Source organism: Poecilia reticulata, linkage group LG5 (assembly GCF_000633615.1).
Source record: "Poecilia reticulata strain Guanapo linkage group LG5, Guppy_female_1.0+MT, whole genome shotgun sequence".
Lineage (NCBI taxonomy): Eukaryota > Metazoa > Chordata > Actinopteri > Cyprinodontiformes > Poeciliidae > Poecilia > Poecilia reticulata.
The window spans coordinates 18169868-18183122 of NC_024335.1; the positions used below are offsets into that span (position 1 = coordinate 18169868).

At 39.2% G+C, this 13255-nt stretch overlaps 2 protein-coding genes across 4 annotated transcripts in view; one reads left to right on the forward strand and one right to left on the reverse strand.

The window, feature by feature from the left end:
• aqp7 (aquaporin 7) overlaps positions 1-5792 on the forward strand; it is a 7565-nt gene extending 1773 nt beyond the window's left edge. The window contains exons 2-7 of one of the 2 annotated variants that reach the window (XM_008409482.1): positions 1787-2013; positions 3961-4087; positions 4181-4318; positions 4408-4526; positions 5123-5340; positions 5456-5792. In XM_008409482.1, the coding sequence (XP_008407704.1) occupies positions 1888-2013; positions 3961-4087; positions 4181-4318; positions 4408-4526; positions 5123-5340; positions 5456-5600 (873 nt within the window). In that variant the 5' untranslated portion in view covers positions 1787-1887 and the 3' untranslated portion in view covers positions 5601-5792. Of the gene's footprint in view, positions 1-1786; positions 2014-3960; positions 4088-4180; positions 4319-4407; positions 4527-5122; positions 5345-5455 lie in introns of those variants that run through there. The other variant, XM_017304673.1, reaches the window with a different exon arrangement.
• A 3108-nt stretch (positions 5793-8900) lies between these two features.
• tpgs2 (tubulin polyglutamylase complex subunit 2) lies at positions 8901-13171 on the reverse strand. 2 transcript variants are annotated; one of them, XM_008409484.2, is made up of 7 exons: positions 12991-13171; positions 12834-12913; positions 12659-12746; positions 12019-12159; positions 11762-11875; positions 11483-11646; positions 8901-9762 (listed from the first exon to the last, which is right to left on the reverse strand). In XM_008409484.2, the coding sequence occupies exons 1-7, from the start codon at positions 13070-13072 to the stop codon at positions 9547-9549; spliced, it is 885 nt and encodes a 294-aa protein (XP_008407706.1). In that variant the 5' UTR covers positions 13073-13171; the 3' UTR covers positions 8901-9546. The 2 variants fall into 2 exon arrangements, with proteins under 2 accessions (XP_008407706.1, XP_008407705.1); XM_008409483.2 differs by having other exon boundaries at positions 8901-9765; positions 12991-13170.
• Between the last annotated feature and the right edge of the window lie 84 nt (positions 13172-13255).

The window sequence follows — 13255 nt, forward strand, 5'->3', positions numbered from 1 at the left end:
TAGCTTTGATAGATGTTTGAATATGGTTTCCAGTAACAAAAAAGCGTGTTATGATCAATTAAATGCGCTGATAAGTCATTGTGCTGCTAAACACATAAGCTGAGTGGAGCGGTGTACCGCTCCAAGATGGCCGCCCTAAATCTCGTCAGCGACAATAGGCGAGAGCAGTCCATGAGGCGTCTATCCTTATATTATGTCTATGTTATGGGCCCCATACATTTTAAAATAACAATGACATTTTCAATAGCGTGTTTTTTTTCATTCGGTTTAAATAATATTCAGCAATCTGAATGGAGAATCCACATTGCACCATCACAACTCAAGCAGTATCCCCCTCCCAATAACTCCATAAGAACAATGAAATAAACAAAAGAACAAAAAACCAAAGTGGCCCGCTGTCTCTGGAGACATAAATTTGATCTATGATGGGCCCCGCCCACTTTTGAGGCAGCGCTCTCAATGCAAACACAACTAGGGCCGTTTGAAAGGGGGACGGTCCAGCCAGCCCTTGCAGTGCAAAAAGGTTTTAAGTGTTACATGAACACTTTGTTCACTGGAGAGACAGGGGTTACTGTTTACAATAAGGTGGAAACTAGTGGTTGGGCAAAAGAGCATATGCATTTGATGACATTCTAAAATTAAAGTGCCATATTGTGGTATGTCATGACAACTACAGCTGACTCAACGTGTCTTGGCAGTGCCATCTAAGAGTTGAGCTTTTTCCCAATCAACATCTGAAAATTAGCCGGTGGTCTCTTGTAAACATAGCCTAAGCTGCACTTGAAAACAGCATTTTCAAATGTATTGGTATCCATTGATACTTTCATTAAACAAATAGCTTGTCAGGATTTCTTACTATAAATCCTGACAAAGACAGTTTGGGAGGTTTTAAGCATCATTAATTAGAATTTATAGTGACAGCTATAAATCAAAATTCTTATCATGATAAGAAATGTATCACTATAAGTGATAAACCATAAGCGCCCATCCATCCATAGAACCATACAAATGGACTAGTTTTGCATTTTACCCCGTCTTTCAAATATCAGCCTCCAGGTGGCACTAGAGGAAAAGCTATTTGACTTTCAGAAGGCGCTGACACTCAGTATTCATGTGAAGCAATTCAAATAGACATTAAAAACAGTACAGTAAATTCTTCTGGCAGAAAGTGACTAGAGGCTTCATCAGCTGTTTTCACTTTAAATCTCATTTCCTCCCTTTGTGTCAGGCTTTTAGCGCATGATTAACGTGATTATGTGAACTTTGTAGTTTTGTGTCGTAAAGTGTAGATCATCTGTGACATTTAAACAATACTTTACAATTTATACTTTGTGCTGTACTTTTTCCACATCTGGACATTTTGTCAATCAGCAGAGCTTATGTGTAAAAATGCCACAAAAACATGAATTTAGACTTGGGAAGGCCCACGATGGATTTCAGTGAAGATCTTGTAGCTCTGTTTGTTTATGCCCTTCTCATAGGAGTGTTGGGCACAGCAAATTGATTTTCCTCATTGGCCAAAATGTATTGGAGGATCTGACTGTGGGTTTTGAGTAAATCCGTCAGAAGGTGGGGTTGGATCAGGGCTATAAATTGTGGGACAAACCCAATGGGTTAGTGAGACAGAGGGAGGCTGAGAGACAGACACACACGCACGCACACGCACACACACACACACAAACAGACACAGACAGTGGGAGGAAAGGGAAACAGAAGAGAAGAGGAAATGATTTAGTTTGTTTTTTCCCCCCACCATTTGACATGAGACTTTATATATTTTTTACAGGAGTCTGAAGATGAAAGGCCTGTAAGTTTTTTATTTTTAATTTTTTGCCAAATCTATAACCTCTACCAAAAGAGTGAAGCAAAGAGGAGAAAATCAAAGACATGGGGCAGTCAGTGGAACTGGAGGTCTCCATGCGGGGCAAACTGGAAGTAGGGCGACCCAGGATTTGGCTGAATGAACTCTCACGAGTGGGACTTGCTGAGTTTCTTTCAACGTATGTCATGATGGTAAGAAGAGAAATGCAGAAAGGAATCCTGTATATTCTGTTGTAGTGTTCTTTTATCAATCACTGTCCTTCGTGTTCAAAACATATGATTTGCCTGCATAAGTAACAACAACCATATGTCATTAATTATTAATACCATGCTCTTCACCCTGATGACCTGCCCCGACTCTCTAATGCACACAGACAAGCAGCTTTTTTATGTAACATGTTCTGTGAGAGGGGATTGGTGGGTGGCGGTGGGTGAACCAGGAAACGCTGCGTCACGAGAGCAATGGTCAAGCTGCTGGCCACATGGAGAGAGTTTCAAAAGGCACATTATCTGTCAAAAGGTCACAGTAATCCGATACCTAATACACTAGGAGAAACTAGAAGGCAGACTCAGTAGAAAAGAAAATCTTGACAATGACTAGCAGATAAATAAGTGGGTGCAAAGTCAAATTAAAACACTCCTTTGACCTAAACACTTATCATGTTTTGCAGCGAGAATCCAGCTTTGACTATTTCCTGTTGTTTGTCAGTGTCAGCATTTTTCTCTCTGAACAGTGTTTCACAGAGTTCAGATTTAGAAAAGACAATGATGAATCATAAGTTTATAACCAAGTAAAGATTGTCTATACAGCACTTTTCTATACGTAAAAAACAAACAAACATAAAAGCGTCATAAAGCTTGAAAAAATACAATGACTAGTATATTTTGACTCTAGTTTCTGGTTTCTAGTTTCTGGTTTCCATCTTAAGAAAGAGACTTGTCCTCTCATGCAGTTCTTCCACATCATTTTCATTATCCCATCCTCTGCCCAGTGTCCAAGGTCTCCAAACCCCCAGCCTTGTTCTAAACTGACAGCCATGGTGATATAATTTATCGCCACAAGCGATAAATGATATCACTTGTATCATATCATTTATCGTTTAAACAGTCTGCCTCTTCAGACACCTAGATCTACCAAAGGCGGTGGAGGATGGCTTACTTCTGTCTCAACATCCTGTCTAAAACTAAAGTCCAATCAGGGGCTGCCTTCCATTTCATGCTACTGCATTTCAACAGAGGGATGGATGGCCAGCTTCTTATAGCGAGTGCCTTTCCAGAGTGGGTTGAGGATGGCCTGCCACTTTAAGTAATTGTCCCCAAGTCCTCTGACGGTGTCGAGGCTGATCTGCCTCCTCCACTGACTGATTCTGCCCTTTCTGTCCTATCTGGCTGCTCACCAGACACTTTATGCCAGAGTTTGTTGTTTTCACTGAGGTGGCCTCTGAACCACCCCCTCTCTGGGACCTGCTTGACCCAATTGGTTGGGATTGTAGTTTGTTTTTCTGGACTGCTGGAATAACTTGACGATTCCCACATTTTTGGGTTGTTTATGTCATTCTTGTGTTGGCTTAACACTGTAAAAGACATTTCAAAACAACCACTGCAATGAGACAAAAATGTGTTCAATATGTTGTCTCCATTGTGTGCTTGTTAGAAGCTGTGCAACTGCTTGGAGACAGTCTAGTTTATTCTTATTCAAACATGTAAGAGTCCCAGGAATGAAGATATAAAAACGTGATGGTTATCTCCTGATCGATATTTGAGACGCTTACAGATGCTTGGAAGTACAAAGGGTTTTAGACTTTACTGGATTTGTTTATAAGTAGTTGGGATGTAGTTACTGTTTAATGATGGACGGGTACTTAAAACAAAGAGAACAGCTTAAAGTATTAAGCAGAGTAAAATTACCTAAACAGCAGAATATATTCAGCATTAAGATGGTAAAACTTCCTTCCTTCCTTCCAGAAACATCTGGGAATTTAATAAGTTGTAAATCTCAGGAGGAGAATGTTGGATAAAAAAAAAGTAAATCCTGTGGTCCTCTACAAATTTTCACACAAACTTGTTGAAGAAAACCTTAACTTTTACTTAAACTTGTGTTTAAACAGTTGATATTTTTCCTTTTTTCTTTTTTGCCAGACATTAGGTCTGGGTTCGGTGGCCCAGGTTGTGACTGGTAAAGGAGTATTCGGAACGTTCTTCAGCATCAACATTGGCTTTGGCCTGGCTGTTGCAATGGGGGCTCATATTGGAGGAACTGTCTCCGGTAAGAGAATAGATCCCTTAAATGACTTCAAAGGCTTCGGCGTTCATATGCAGACGACATGACTCTTGTAACCCTTTTGTTTCTCTTTTCCAGGGGCTCATATGAATGCCGCAGTCTCCTTCGCATTGTGTGTTTATGGCCAACTACCATGGAAGAGGCTCCCCTTGTACATTTTTGCTCAGCTGTTTGGGTCGTTTCTTGGAGCAGCAACAGTTTATGGTGTTTACTATGGTAAGTCTGCTGATACTATACACTTGACATGCACTGTTACTGTTCTTTCTGATGGTTTCAAATAAAAAGTTATGTCATTTTACTTATAGATGCTATTTCTACTTATTCTGGTGGAAACCTGAGTGTTACTGGAGAAAGAGCCACGGCTGGGATCTTTGCCACTTATCCAGCACCATACCTCTCTGTGTTAGGTGGCTTTGTTGACCAGGTAGCCATGAAACTTAGCTAAAGAATTACAACCACAAATCAGATTTATTGAGTTTATGCCTTTTTTGTTCTTCAACTGTTTTACAAACTTCCTTCTTGTGGTAAAGTTCCATCTGCAAGCTGGACTGGATGCTGGAAACTGTATGGAGAGCACCTATGAGCATGAACTTCCCAGTGACCGATTCTAAGTCAGATTTAGTTTGCGGACGTGGTCTTGGCTATTATAACGCATGATGTTGATTTGACCTGTTAAAGCACTGACGTAGCTGTGCCATTTCCATGCTTATATAATAAACAAAACAGTGCACCATGAGATGTTTAAAGGCGGTTTAAACATCTCAGCTTGGTTTATAACACGACTCAGCTTTAAACATCTCCGCAACGTCATCCGCTGTCTATCTGCTGTGTTTCTCTGTCTTCAGTTTTTAGATTTTTATTTGTAAAAGAAGAAAAAGTTAAGCCGCCTTGTATAATTTTCTTTCCATCCTGGTGCTCAGTCTAAAATCTGCTGCTTGCAGTGTTTTGCGTTGTTGCGTATTTGTATTTTCATACCGTGGAAAGCAGCGTTGTCATTATTGTTTGTGTTGTGTTTGCCAGGTGTTTGGCACGGCCATACTGATGCTGTGTCTGACGGCTCTAGGTGACGAAAAGAACAAACCAGCTGCCAAAGGGGCTGAATCTATCTTTGTGGGTCTCCTGGTGGTCCTCATTGGCATTTCTTTGGGCAGCAACAGTGGTTATGCCATCAACCCCACCAGAGACTTTGGACCCAGGCTCTTCACTGCAATCGCAGGCTGGGGTTTGGATGTATTCAGGTGAAAGCAGGGAATTTTTTTTGAGATACGCTCTGGTTAACTTTCAACGATAAAGTCTGTCCTTTGTTTTTGGTCACCCCCAACTGTTTCGATATGTCCGTCATTATCTTTGTAGGGCTGGAAATTTCTGGTTCTGGATCCCTATAGTGGCTACTCCCATAGGTGCAGTGCTTGGTGCAGGGCTTTACAAGGTATGTATACAAATGCACCACCCAGCCGTCTCTGAACAGTACCAGAAGAAGGATTCCAGTGAGGAATAATCTCTCCCGCCAAAGAAGAAGTAAAACATCTGTTCCATGTGAAACTTGAAGCAAATGGAAACAACAAAGAGCTTGTGCAGCTGTGAGGATCTGAGGATGCTGTTGAAACAGGCTGCACAACATTCCTGAAGCACTTGAACAATACCTGCAGTGCACATAATAATTATAATAATTAAACAAATTTTCAAATTTTAAAATTTTTCTGCTCACTTATTCTTACTATTTTTTTAAACTATGAAGGAATTAACATGCTTAAAACAAAAATAATGACGTTTCTTGCCACACAGACAATTAAAGACAATTGTTTTGTGATTAGTTTTTATCTCCCGTCGGGAATAGCGGCGTAGGCATGCTTGGAAGACAGAAGTATTATAAGGCAAAAGATCATACGGCAGTGATCAGAGCCTGGGGTCCTCTGTGAAACGTCAGGGTATGCAAGACGTAAACAACTTTTTGAAAATAAATAGAAGCAGCTGGAGCCAGCTCCTCACAGCGTTCAAAGGGCAGCAGCACAAGGACTGAAATAAGTTCCCTCAAACAGATTTCCGTCAGTTCAATGCACAGCAGTCTGGAAGTCTAGAAAATATTGATCAGGTTTTCTTTTTTACACGAAGTGTGACAGATAGAAAACAGATGCTCTGAAATGCTGCAATGCAATATATTAATATATGCCTTTAGTTTGTCAACGTTGAGTAAATAACCACAACATTCAAAGTCGCAGTGCTCCAAAACATTTTTAAACTTTGGGAACTTTAAAATGCATAAAGCTGAAGCCTGCGTCAGTGATAACATCGACAGTAACCTTCTGGGGCCTGGCCTGTTGGTTGAGTAAATGTCCTTACATCCTCATGTACAAACACAATCACAAGGGGGGCTGGAGGGATCAGTTTATCCTTTTCACTATTTTGTGTTTAATATTTAGGCTTTTTGTCTTGTTGTCCTTGTACAAAATCTTGCCTCCAGACGGGATATTTAGAAAGGACTACGTGTCCTGAAAAATACTTTGAAAACTCATGGTTTTGAAAGTATTTTGTGAATTTTGTTCATAGTCTACTATAAGAAAACATGACTTTTAGACTTGAATATATAATCTCTACTGACAGGAGGGCCCTAGGTGCTATTTTAGGTTGTTCATAAGTCAAAATCTCTCATATTTTCAGAGTCTAACTTAGCGGTTCTCAACGTGGGCGGTACCGCCCCTGAGGGGCGTTCAGAGGACGGCAGGGGGCGCTGGCGGAAATGTTTACAAAAGGAGTCAAACAATACCAATTTAGACTTTAACCAACATGGTAAAACTGTATTGTGTACATTAAATCATGCTTGGCTGCAACTGTATCGATGGCAGCTCTTCTTCTCTTCAGTGTTTGTAGCTTCTTGGTGCAGCTCCTCTCCAGCTACTGGTAGCTTCAACGCATCAGTTCAGCGTTACACCGGCTGATGACGTTGCTGTGATTCACTTTGTCTGGTATTTTTGTACATATGTTTTGGCAGTTCTGTGATCATGTCAAAGCTTATTAAAAAGTGTTTTATTTCCGTTTGAAGGCCGCCCGCTTCCATGGAAGAACAACAGAAAATCGCTCTTATAAACATGTAATTACTAAAATCACGATACCCTCATTTTGTATCCCTCTGAAAAATGAACCTAAAGAAATCCCTCGATGGGTGATACCTTGATAGAGAGCGTTCATTTTATAACACCGGTGCTGTAAGTGGTCCGGTATGAAACGGGGGTGATAGAACAACACAGCACTTTTAAATTTCAATAATCAGAATACCGAAATTGTTTCCGTTGTTTTAAAAGGTTTATGTCAGTCTGCCTTTCCCCCATCGATACGTTTCCCGATCGCCCTGCACCTTAAGGGGTTAAGAAAACAAACGACGCGCACATTGCGCAAAACTCTGAAACAGGAGAAGCGGGACATAAAACGGAGCGAAGAAATAGATGTGAATTATGGCATAAAAACAGAGAATCCAACGCTGAACAGTGAAAAATCAACACATGACGCCTAGGCGGCGCAGCAGGTGATGAGTGAAGATTACTGATGGTGAGCGTCAATAAACGATAAAATAAATCTAGCAACAGGAAACTAAAGTGGACATAGCAATAAACCAAGACAAGATAATACCAATCAAAGGAAACTAAATGGAAATGAATGAAGAACAAAATGCAAGAATAAACTAAGACACTAAATTAAATACAGAGGAATAAACTTGTATGGCAAGACCTTTCGAGCAATAATTAAATAAACAGGGACTATTTCCAGATAAAATGTACAATTATTTTGTTGAAGTGCCATGGGTTTGTTGAGACCACATCTAATACTGAGAATAAATATATCTTACAGACCATAACAATAAAGAACTTATCACTTATTTATGTTTTTAATTAGATTTGATATATTTATTTCTTCAATATTATTTTTCATGCCAGTGTTATTGTCATGGTGGTGTTCAGTGACTCCATGACACTTTCAATTTGATTAATTAGGATTTGATTAAGAACCAGATTTGTTCTTTGTAATTTATGTCCAGTATCATCATATAAAGATATAATCCATGTTTCTGTCTCATATTTGTATGGCATTAAAAGGACCTGGAACTTTTGTTTTTCCATTGACGGCACTGGTTTGCACAATAAATGCCATGTGGGTGAAATTTTATGGATGATGTCCCATTGTCCCGAAGGCAGCACAGAGCTGCACCACCAGAAACTGACAGAAACACTGAAGAGAAGCAGAGTTATGATTTATGTAGTTACAGTTCTATCCATGTTTTAATGTTGCAGAGCACTGTCATATTGCAAATAGTTCAAAGTTTAAACTGGCATGTTGAACATCTTTTATCTAGTCATTTTGTGGAATATTTAACAACTAGAAAATGGCAAAGAAAAAGTCTTGTTCTTTGCCATTTTCTAGTGTCCATTTTACAGTGTTCAAAAATGAACACTGTAAAACTACGATAAAAAAATCCTACTCAACAAAAACACTGGATGAAATATCGCGTTGGACCAAAACGGAAACATGTGGGTTATCTTAATGGCAAAGTTTTTGAAATACCACGGAACGGTCACATAACTTCATGACCATAAAGCAGTTCCCTTTTATATTTTCTTGAAGCAGAAAACATGAAAGATTTGTTACTGGTTATATACCAAATGTTTTCTATGATTGCTTTTTTTTGTAACGGTTCGTAGGAACACTGATTTAAAGGAGCTCAGATTAGGCATCAGCCAGTATGAGACACACTTTATGACGACATCGGGTGCAAATATCACACCTATACGGACATTTACAACAAAAGTGTAACAATAATTAGTCATTTTATTCAAAACATAGGAGACAATCATAATTTCTGCAGCATTATTGACATATTGCTTCTAAAGTTATAACAATCTTGTATACATTGAAAGTTACATTTAATTGCTATGTCAATTTCTATACATTATAAATAAGAAAAACAATATAAAATAACGACAGCAGCAGTTTTCCAGTGGTTATTGCACACATTTCTATTACCTTTTGCATTCAAGCTAAATGTCTAATATTAGCTGGTGATGGGTGGTATACTTGTCTCAGATATTTATTTATTTTTGCAACAGCATGAAAAAACAAAACACAAAGGGTGGTATGAGATTTTTTTGCAAAATCTTTGTATACCTTGAAACCAGCGACTGGCCCAAGGTTAGCTCAGAAGGATTCGTTTTCTGGTAAAGTTTTAAATCCGTCCACATCCAACACAACATCTCGTAAATACCAAACTGAACACAGGCGAGGCCATTTAAATCCTGGTTATGGACTACGCATGCTCCACAACGTGCTCTTGTGTTACAAAAACCTGCGTTCAAGCAAGCAGACGACAGCAGATCAGTCTTTTTAAGATGTGGTGGTGAAACAGACAAAAAGAAAGCTGCACAGCAGCAAACGTCTCTCTCCAGATCGGATTGGTTTCACCGTTTTGCTCCACCGTGTCTTCCTGCGCTGCCTTGCCCTTTAGCAGCGCCTCCAGAGTTGCACTGGGCCGACTGCTTCTTCTTGGGGGGCGGTGCCTTGGCTTTGCCTCTGAAGGCCTTTGTGGGATCCAGCTTGTTTAGAAAGACATCTGCAGCCGAATCCGTCTGGCTAACCTCATTGCTGAAAATCAGGGGCTGGTAGAGGGACGCCCACTGCTGCAGAGAAAACCAGCTCATGAGAACATGAACACAACATCTACTTGATACTCCAAACAGAGTTGTGACAAAAGGTTTAGAAGATAGGATTAAGAAATAAAATAATATCCATCACTGTTTTTTTATGTTTTAAAACAGCAGCTAGATGTGTTTTAAAGTACATAACATATACCATTGTGCTAAAAATACCAAATAAGATATAACTACAGTCAGGGGTCCCCCAAGTTTTTACATTGCTGTGGAAATTTCTATTATCAAAGAATGAGAGTCTGTTCCAATAACTAGAGAAAGATTAATCTTCCTCTTCATTTCTATTCGAAGGCAAAAGTGTTCAAAGACCCGTCTCACTGAACATCACATAATTTATATAGACACAGCGAAAAAAAACAGAACACACCCAAAGTCTGAACTTATCTCTGTTACCCGGTGGACAACAGAGCCACATTTTTATCCACTGTCATGCAACCGCCCCGCACCTCATTAGAGGGAACAATTTCAGTTGGACTTTCGTTGGAAAAGAAAAAAAACCCAAACAAAAGAACTCGCACCCAAACATGAATGGCTGACAAGGAGTCTTATCAGAAACCGCTAGAGCTCCCTTCCTACAGCAGAACTATAAGTGCTCTCACACTTGCACAGTGACGAAACGTTAAAGGGAAGCATTCATATACGTTCAACACCATCAATCCAAATTTAGATAAAATTACAATGAAATAAAGGTGAAATTAAATTTTCTATTACAACATTTAAAATTCAACATATTTTCAGGGTCAAATTTCTGGAGGGCAAAATGTTTACGTACTTCGGTTTTAATTTATTATTATACCCAGGTTAGGTATAATTGTTGGTATAATAGAAATGGTTTAAATCACAGTTTGTAATGACTGGTATCCTGATTTATTCTTTGTTTTAATTCTAAAACACTGGAAGTTTTAATGGTAAATGTTTACCATCTGAACCACAACCAGTTTAACTTGAAGCCACAAGTCCAGTTTAAAACCCAAAGAGAAACAGTAAAAGTGCCATTTTTACTGTCTCACTGAACATCACATAATTTATATAGACACAGCGAAAAAAAACAGAACACACCCAAAGTCTGAACTTATCTCTGTTACCCGGTGGACAACAGAGCCACATCTATGCACACGTGCATACATCTATGCACGCGTGGCATAGATGTAATTGAAAGTGGCACGTGGAGGCTGTCCTCATATATAAAAATGAGGACATTTGTTTTAAGGACTTCTTCTTTTTTCAAACTTTCCACCACTGTATTTCTCTATCAACCTGAGGATTGACAGATAAATCACAAAACAACACAATCAGAATCAGAAAAATATACAAGTGTGGAAAGTTTTGAAAATGACAGAAATTGTTTTTTTTAACTACTACTACATCCATCTAATTGTTCAAAGGAAAAAGGGGAAGTTTCACAGTGTCCTACACACACACACACACGCGCACACATGTTAGACAACCATGTCACCTTTCTCACACAGAAAGGTGACATGGATCACCTTACTGTGTGAGAAAGGTGATCTAAAAACCTAACCTGGTTACACCAGTTATTTTAGGAGGAAGGGACCAAAATGCCAGCAAAATGTTTAAAATACATGTATACTTACAGCTTTGAAACAGGTGAATCTGGTTTTAGTTGAGGATAAGAAATAGCAAAACAAGACACAACAAAAAAAATTTACATCCTCCCATTATCTACCTTAGCCTGCGGGCTTGGACCATATGGTGTGTAGGCATACTGCCACTCAGGTAGGCCCAGGTGTGTTATCATCAGTCTGTAGTAGGCAGTAAATGTTGCAGTCAAAAAATGCCAGCACAGTGAGCGGTCCAGGAACCAGATTTCACTGTGCTGTGCGACCACTCCTGAAAAACAAAACGGCGAGATCAACATGACGTAACAGAAAATCTCACCGTCTTCAGGTTTTTACTGTGTTTCTAATTAATAAAAAGTGATATTATGCAAACGTGAACACAACACCTGGAGTGCAGTTTTTGTAAACCAGACACACTTTTCCATTCCCGCCGCAGGAATCCAGCTCATAAATACGACTCCGGGCATCAAAATGAGGCACAGACGGTGCAGGCTCCAGTCCTGACAAAAAGAGGAAATAATGCATCCTGAACAAATATTTACTTTTCTGTGCGAAGAAGCACGCGTGGCATAGATGTAATTGAAAGTGGCACGCTGAGGCTGTTGAATAAAGCATGTGCGTGAATCGGTCAGGTGAGTTTTACCAATTTCTGAGCTGCTCTCCTCCCAGTCCAGGTCGGCCAGCGAGGGGGCGTTAGGGAGAGAGAAAACAGACGTGGGCTGAAGCAGCGGGCACAGCCTGCCCACACCGTTGATCATCATGCAACCTAAAGGGACACACTCATCTGAAAGATAACATACAGTTATGAATGAATGGTTAGAAAAATTATAATTTAAAAAGTCCTTTTTAATGGACACAACTTAAATATGTTCTGAATAAATCTAAAAACTCACTAATTAAGTGGGTGAAATATCAGAAGAGCAAACTAAATATTCATGCAGCATTTTGTTTATTTCAAATAATACATTTAAAAATGGGGACTCATGTAGATCAATCACACACTAAGTAGTTCAATCATTTATATTGATTAACAGGTAAAGAATTCTGTTTCTCAGAAAACTACGTCATTACACAAGACCCAAAATATATTTTTTAAATATTGTATTTAAAACTAATGTAAATACAGATTTATGCAATACTGTAATTTTCTGAGGAACTGTAATATATTCAATTACCATAAATAAACATGAAACATGTAAGGAATTAGTATTTATAGTTGTAATAAATGACCTTTTAGTACATCGTAATTTGCTAAAATTGAGCTATGCTAGGAAGCCACCTACCGTCCAGTTTAACACTCCAGGTTAATGTGAATCCATCAGTGGTCAGATAGAAGTCTCGCAAATCCTCTGGTAAAATACACGTGTTTTTCTAAAGGGATAAATAATATAATGAGTTACACGTAAATATGATAACAGGCGAAACGACATTCTTGAAAAGGAGCTAATTTTATTCTACCTGCTCCCAGGACAGGAGGGTCCTCTTTTCTGCAGGGTCTCTCTCTGCGAAGCGCACATCCACCACCCCTGGCATGTTTTCTGGACAAAAAGCAAAACATGTTTTAGCTAGTCTCAGCATAAATGGCTAACAATAATGCATAAAAAACAACACAAACCGAGTATTCGAGTAATTCCGAGGGTGAGCCTCTCAGCAACACCTTTGAACACAAACGCATCTTTTGTATCTTCCATTATCATAATTTATGCACAAATATTAACAGAAATTTCTCAGAAATCCTCCATGCATCCTTCCTTCTGCATCGAGTCATAGGAAGCGACAAGCACAGTTTACAAGCAAACCTTGACACATATTTTGACCAATAAGAACGCCGTGTTTCTGCATTTCGCCCTATGAGATTCTTAGTTGAAAAATAAGGGCGG

Excerpts from the sequence above, each read along its gene's own strand:
- tpgs2 (XM_008409483.2), bottom strand. The coding sequence starts at position 13,072 with ATGATAATGGAAGATACAAAAGATGCGTTTGTGTTCAAAGGTGTTGCT. Across the intron at positions 12,747-12,833 it reads CCCTCCTGTCCTGGGAGCAG|AAAAACACGTGTATTTTACC; the intron begins GTAGAATAAAAT and ends TTATCCCTTTAG. Across the intron at positions 11,876-12,018 it reads GGAGAGCAGCTCAGAAATTG|GACTGGAGCCTGCACCGTCT; the intron begins GTAAAACTCACC and ends TCTTTTTGTCAG.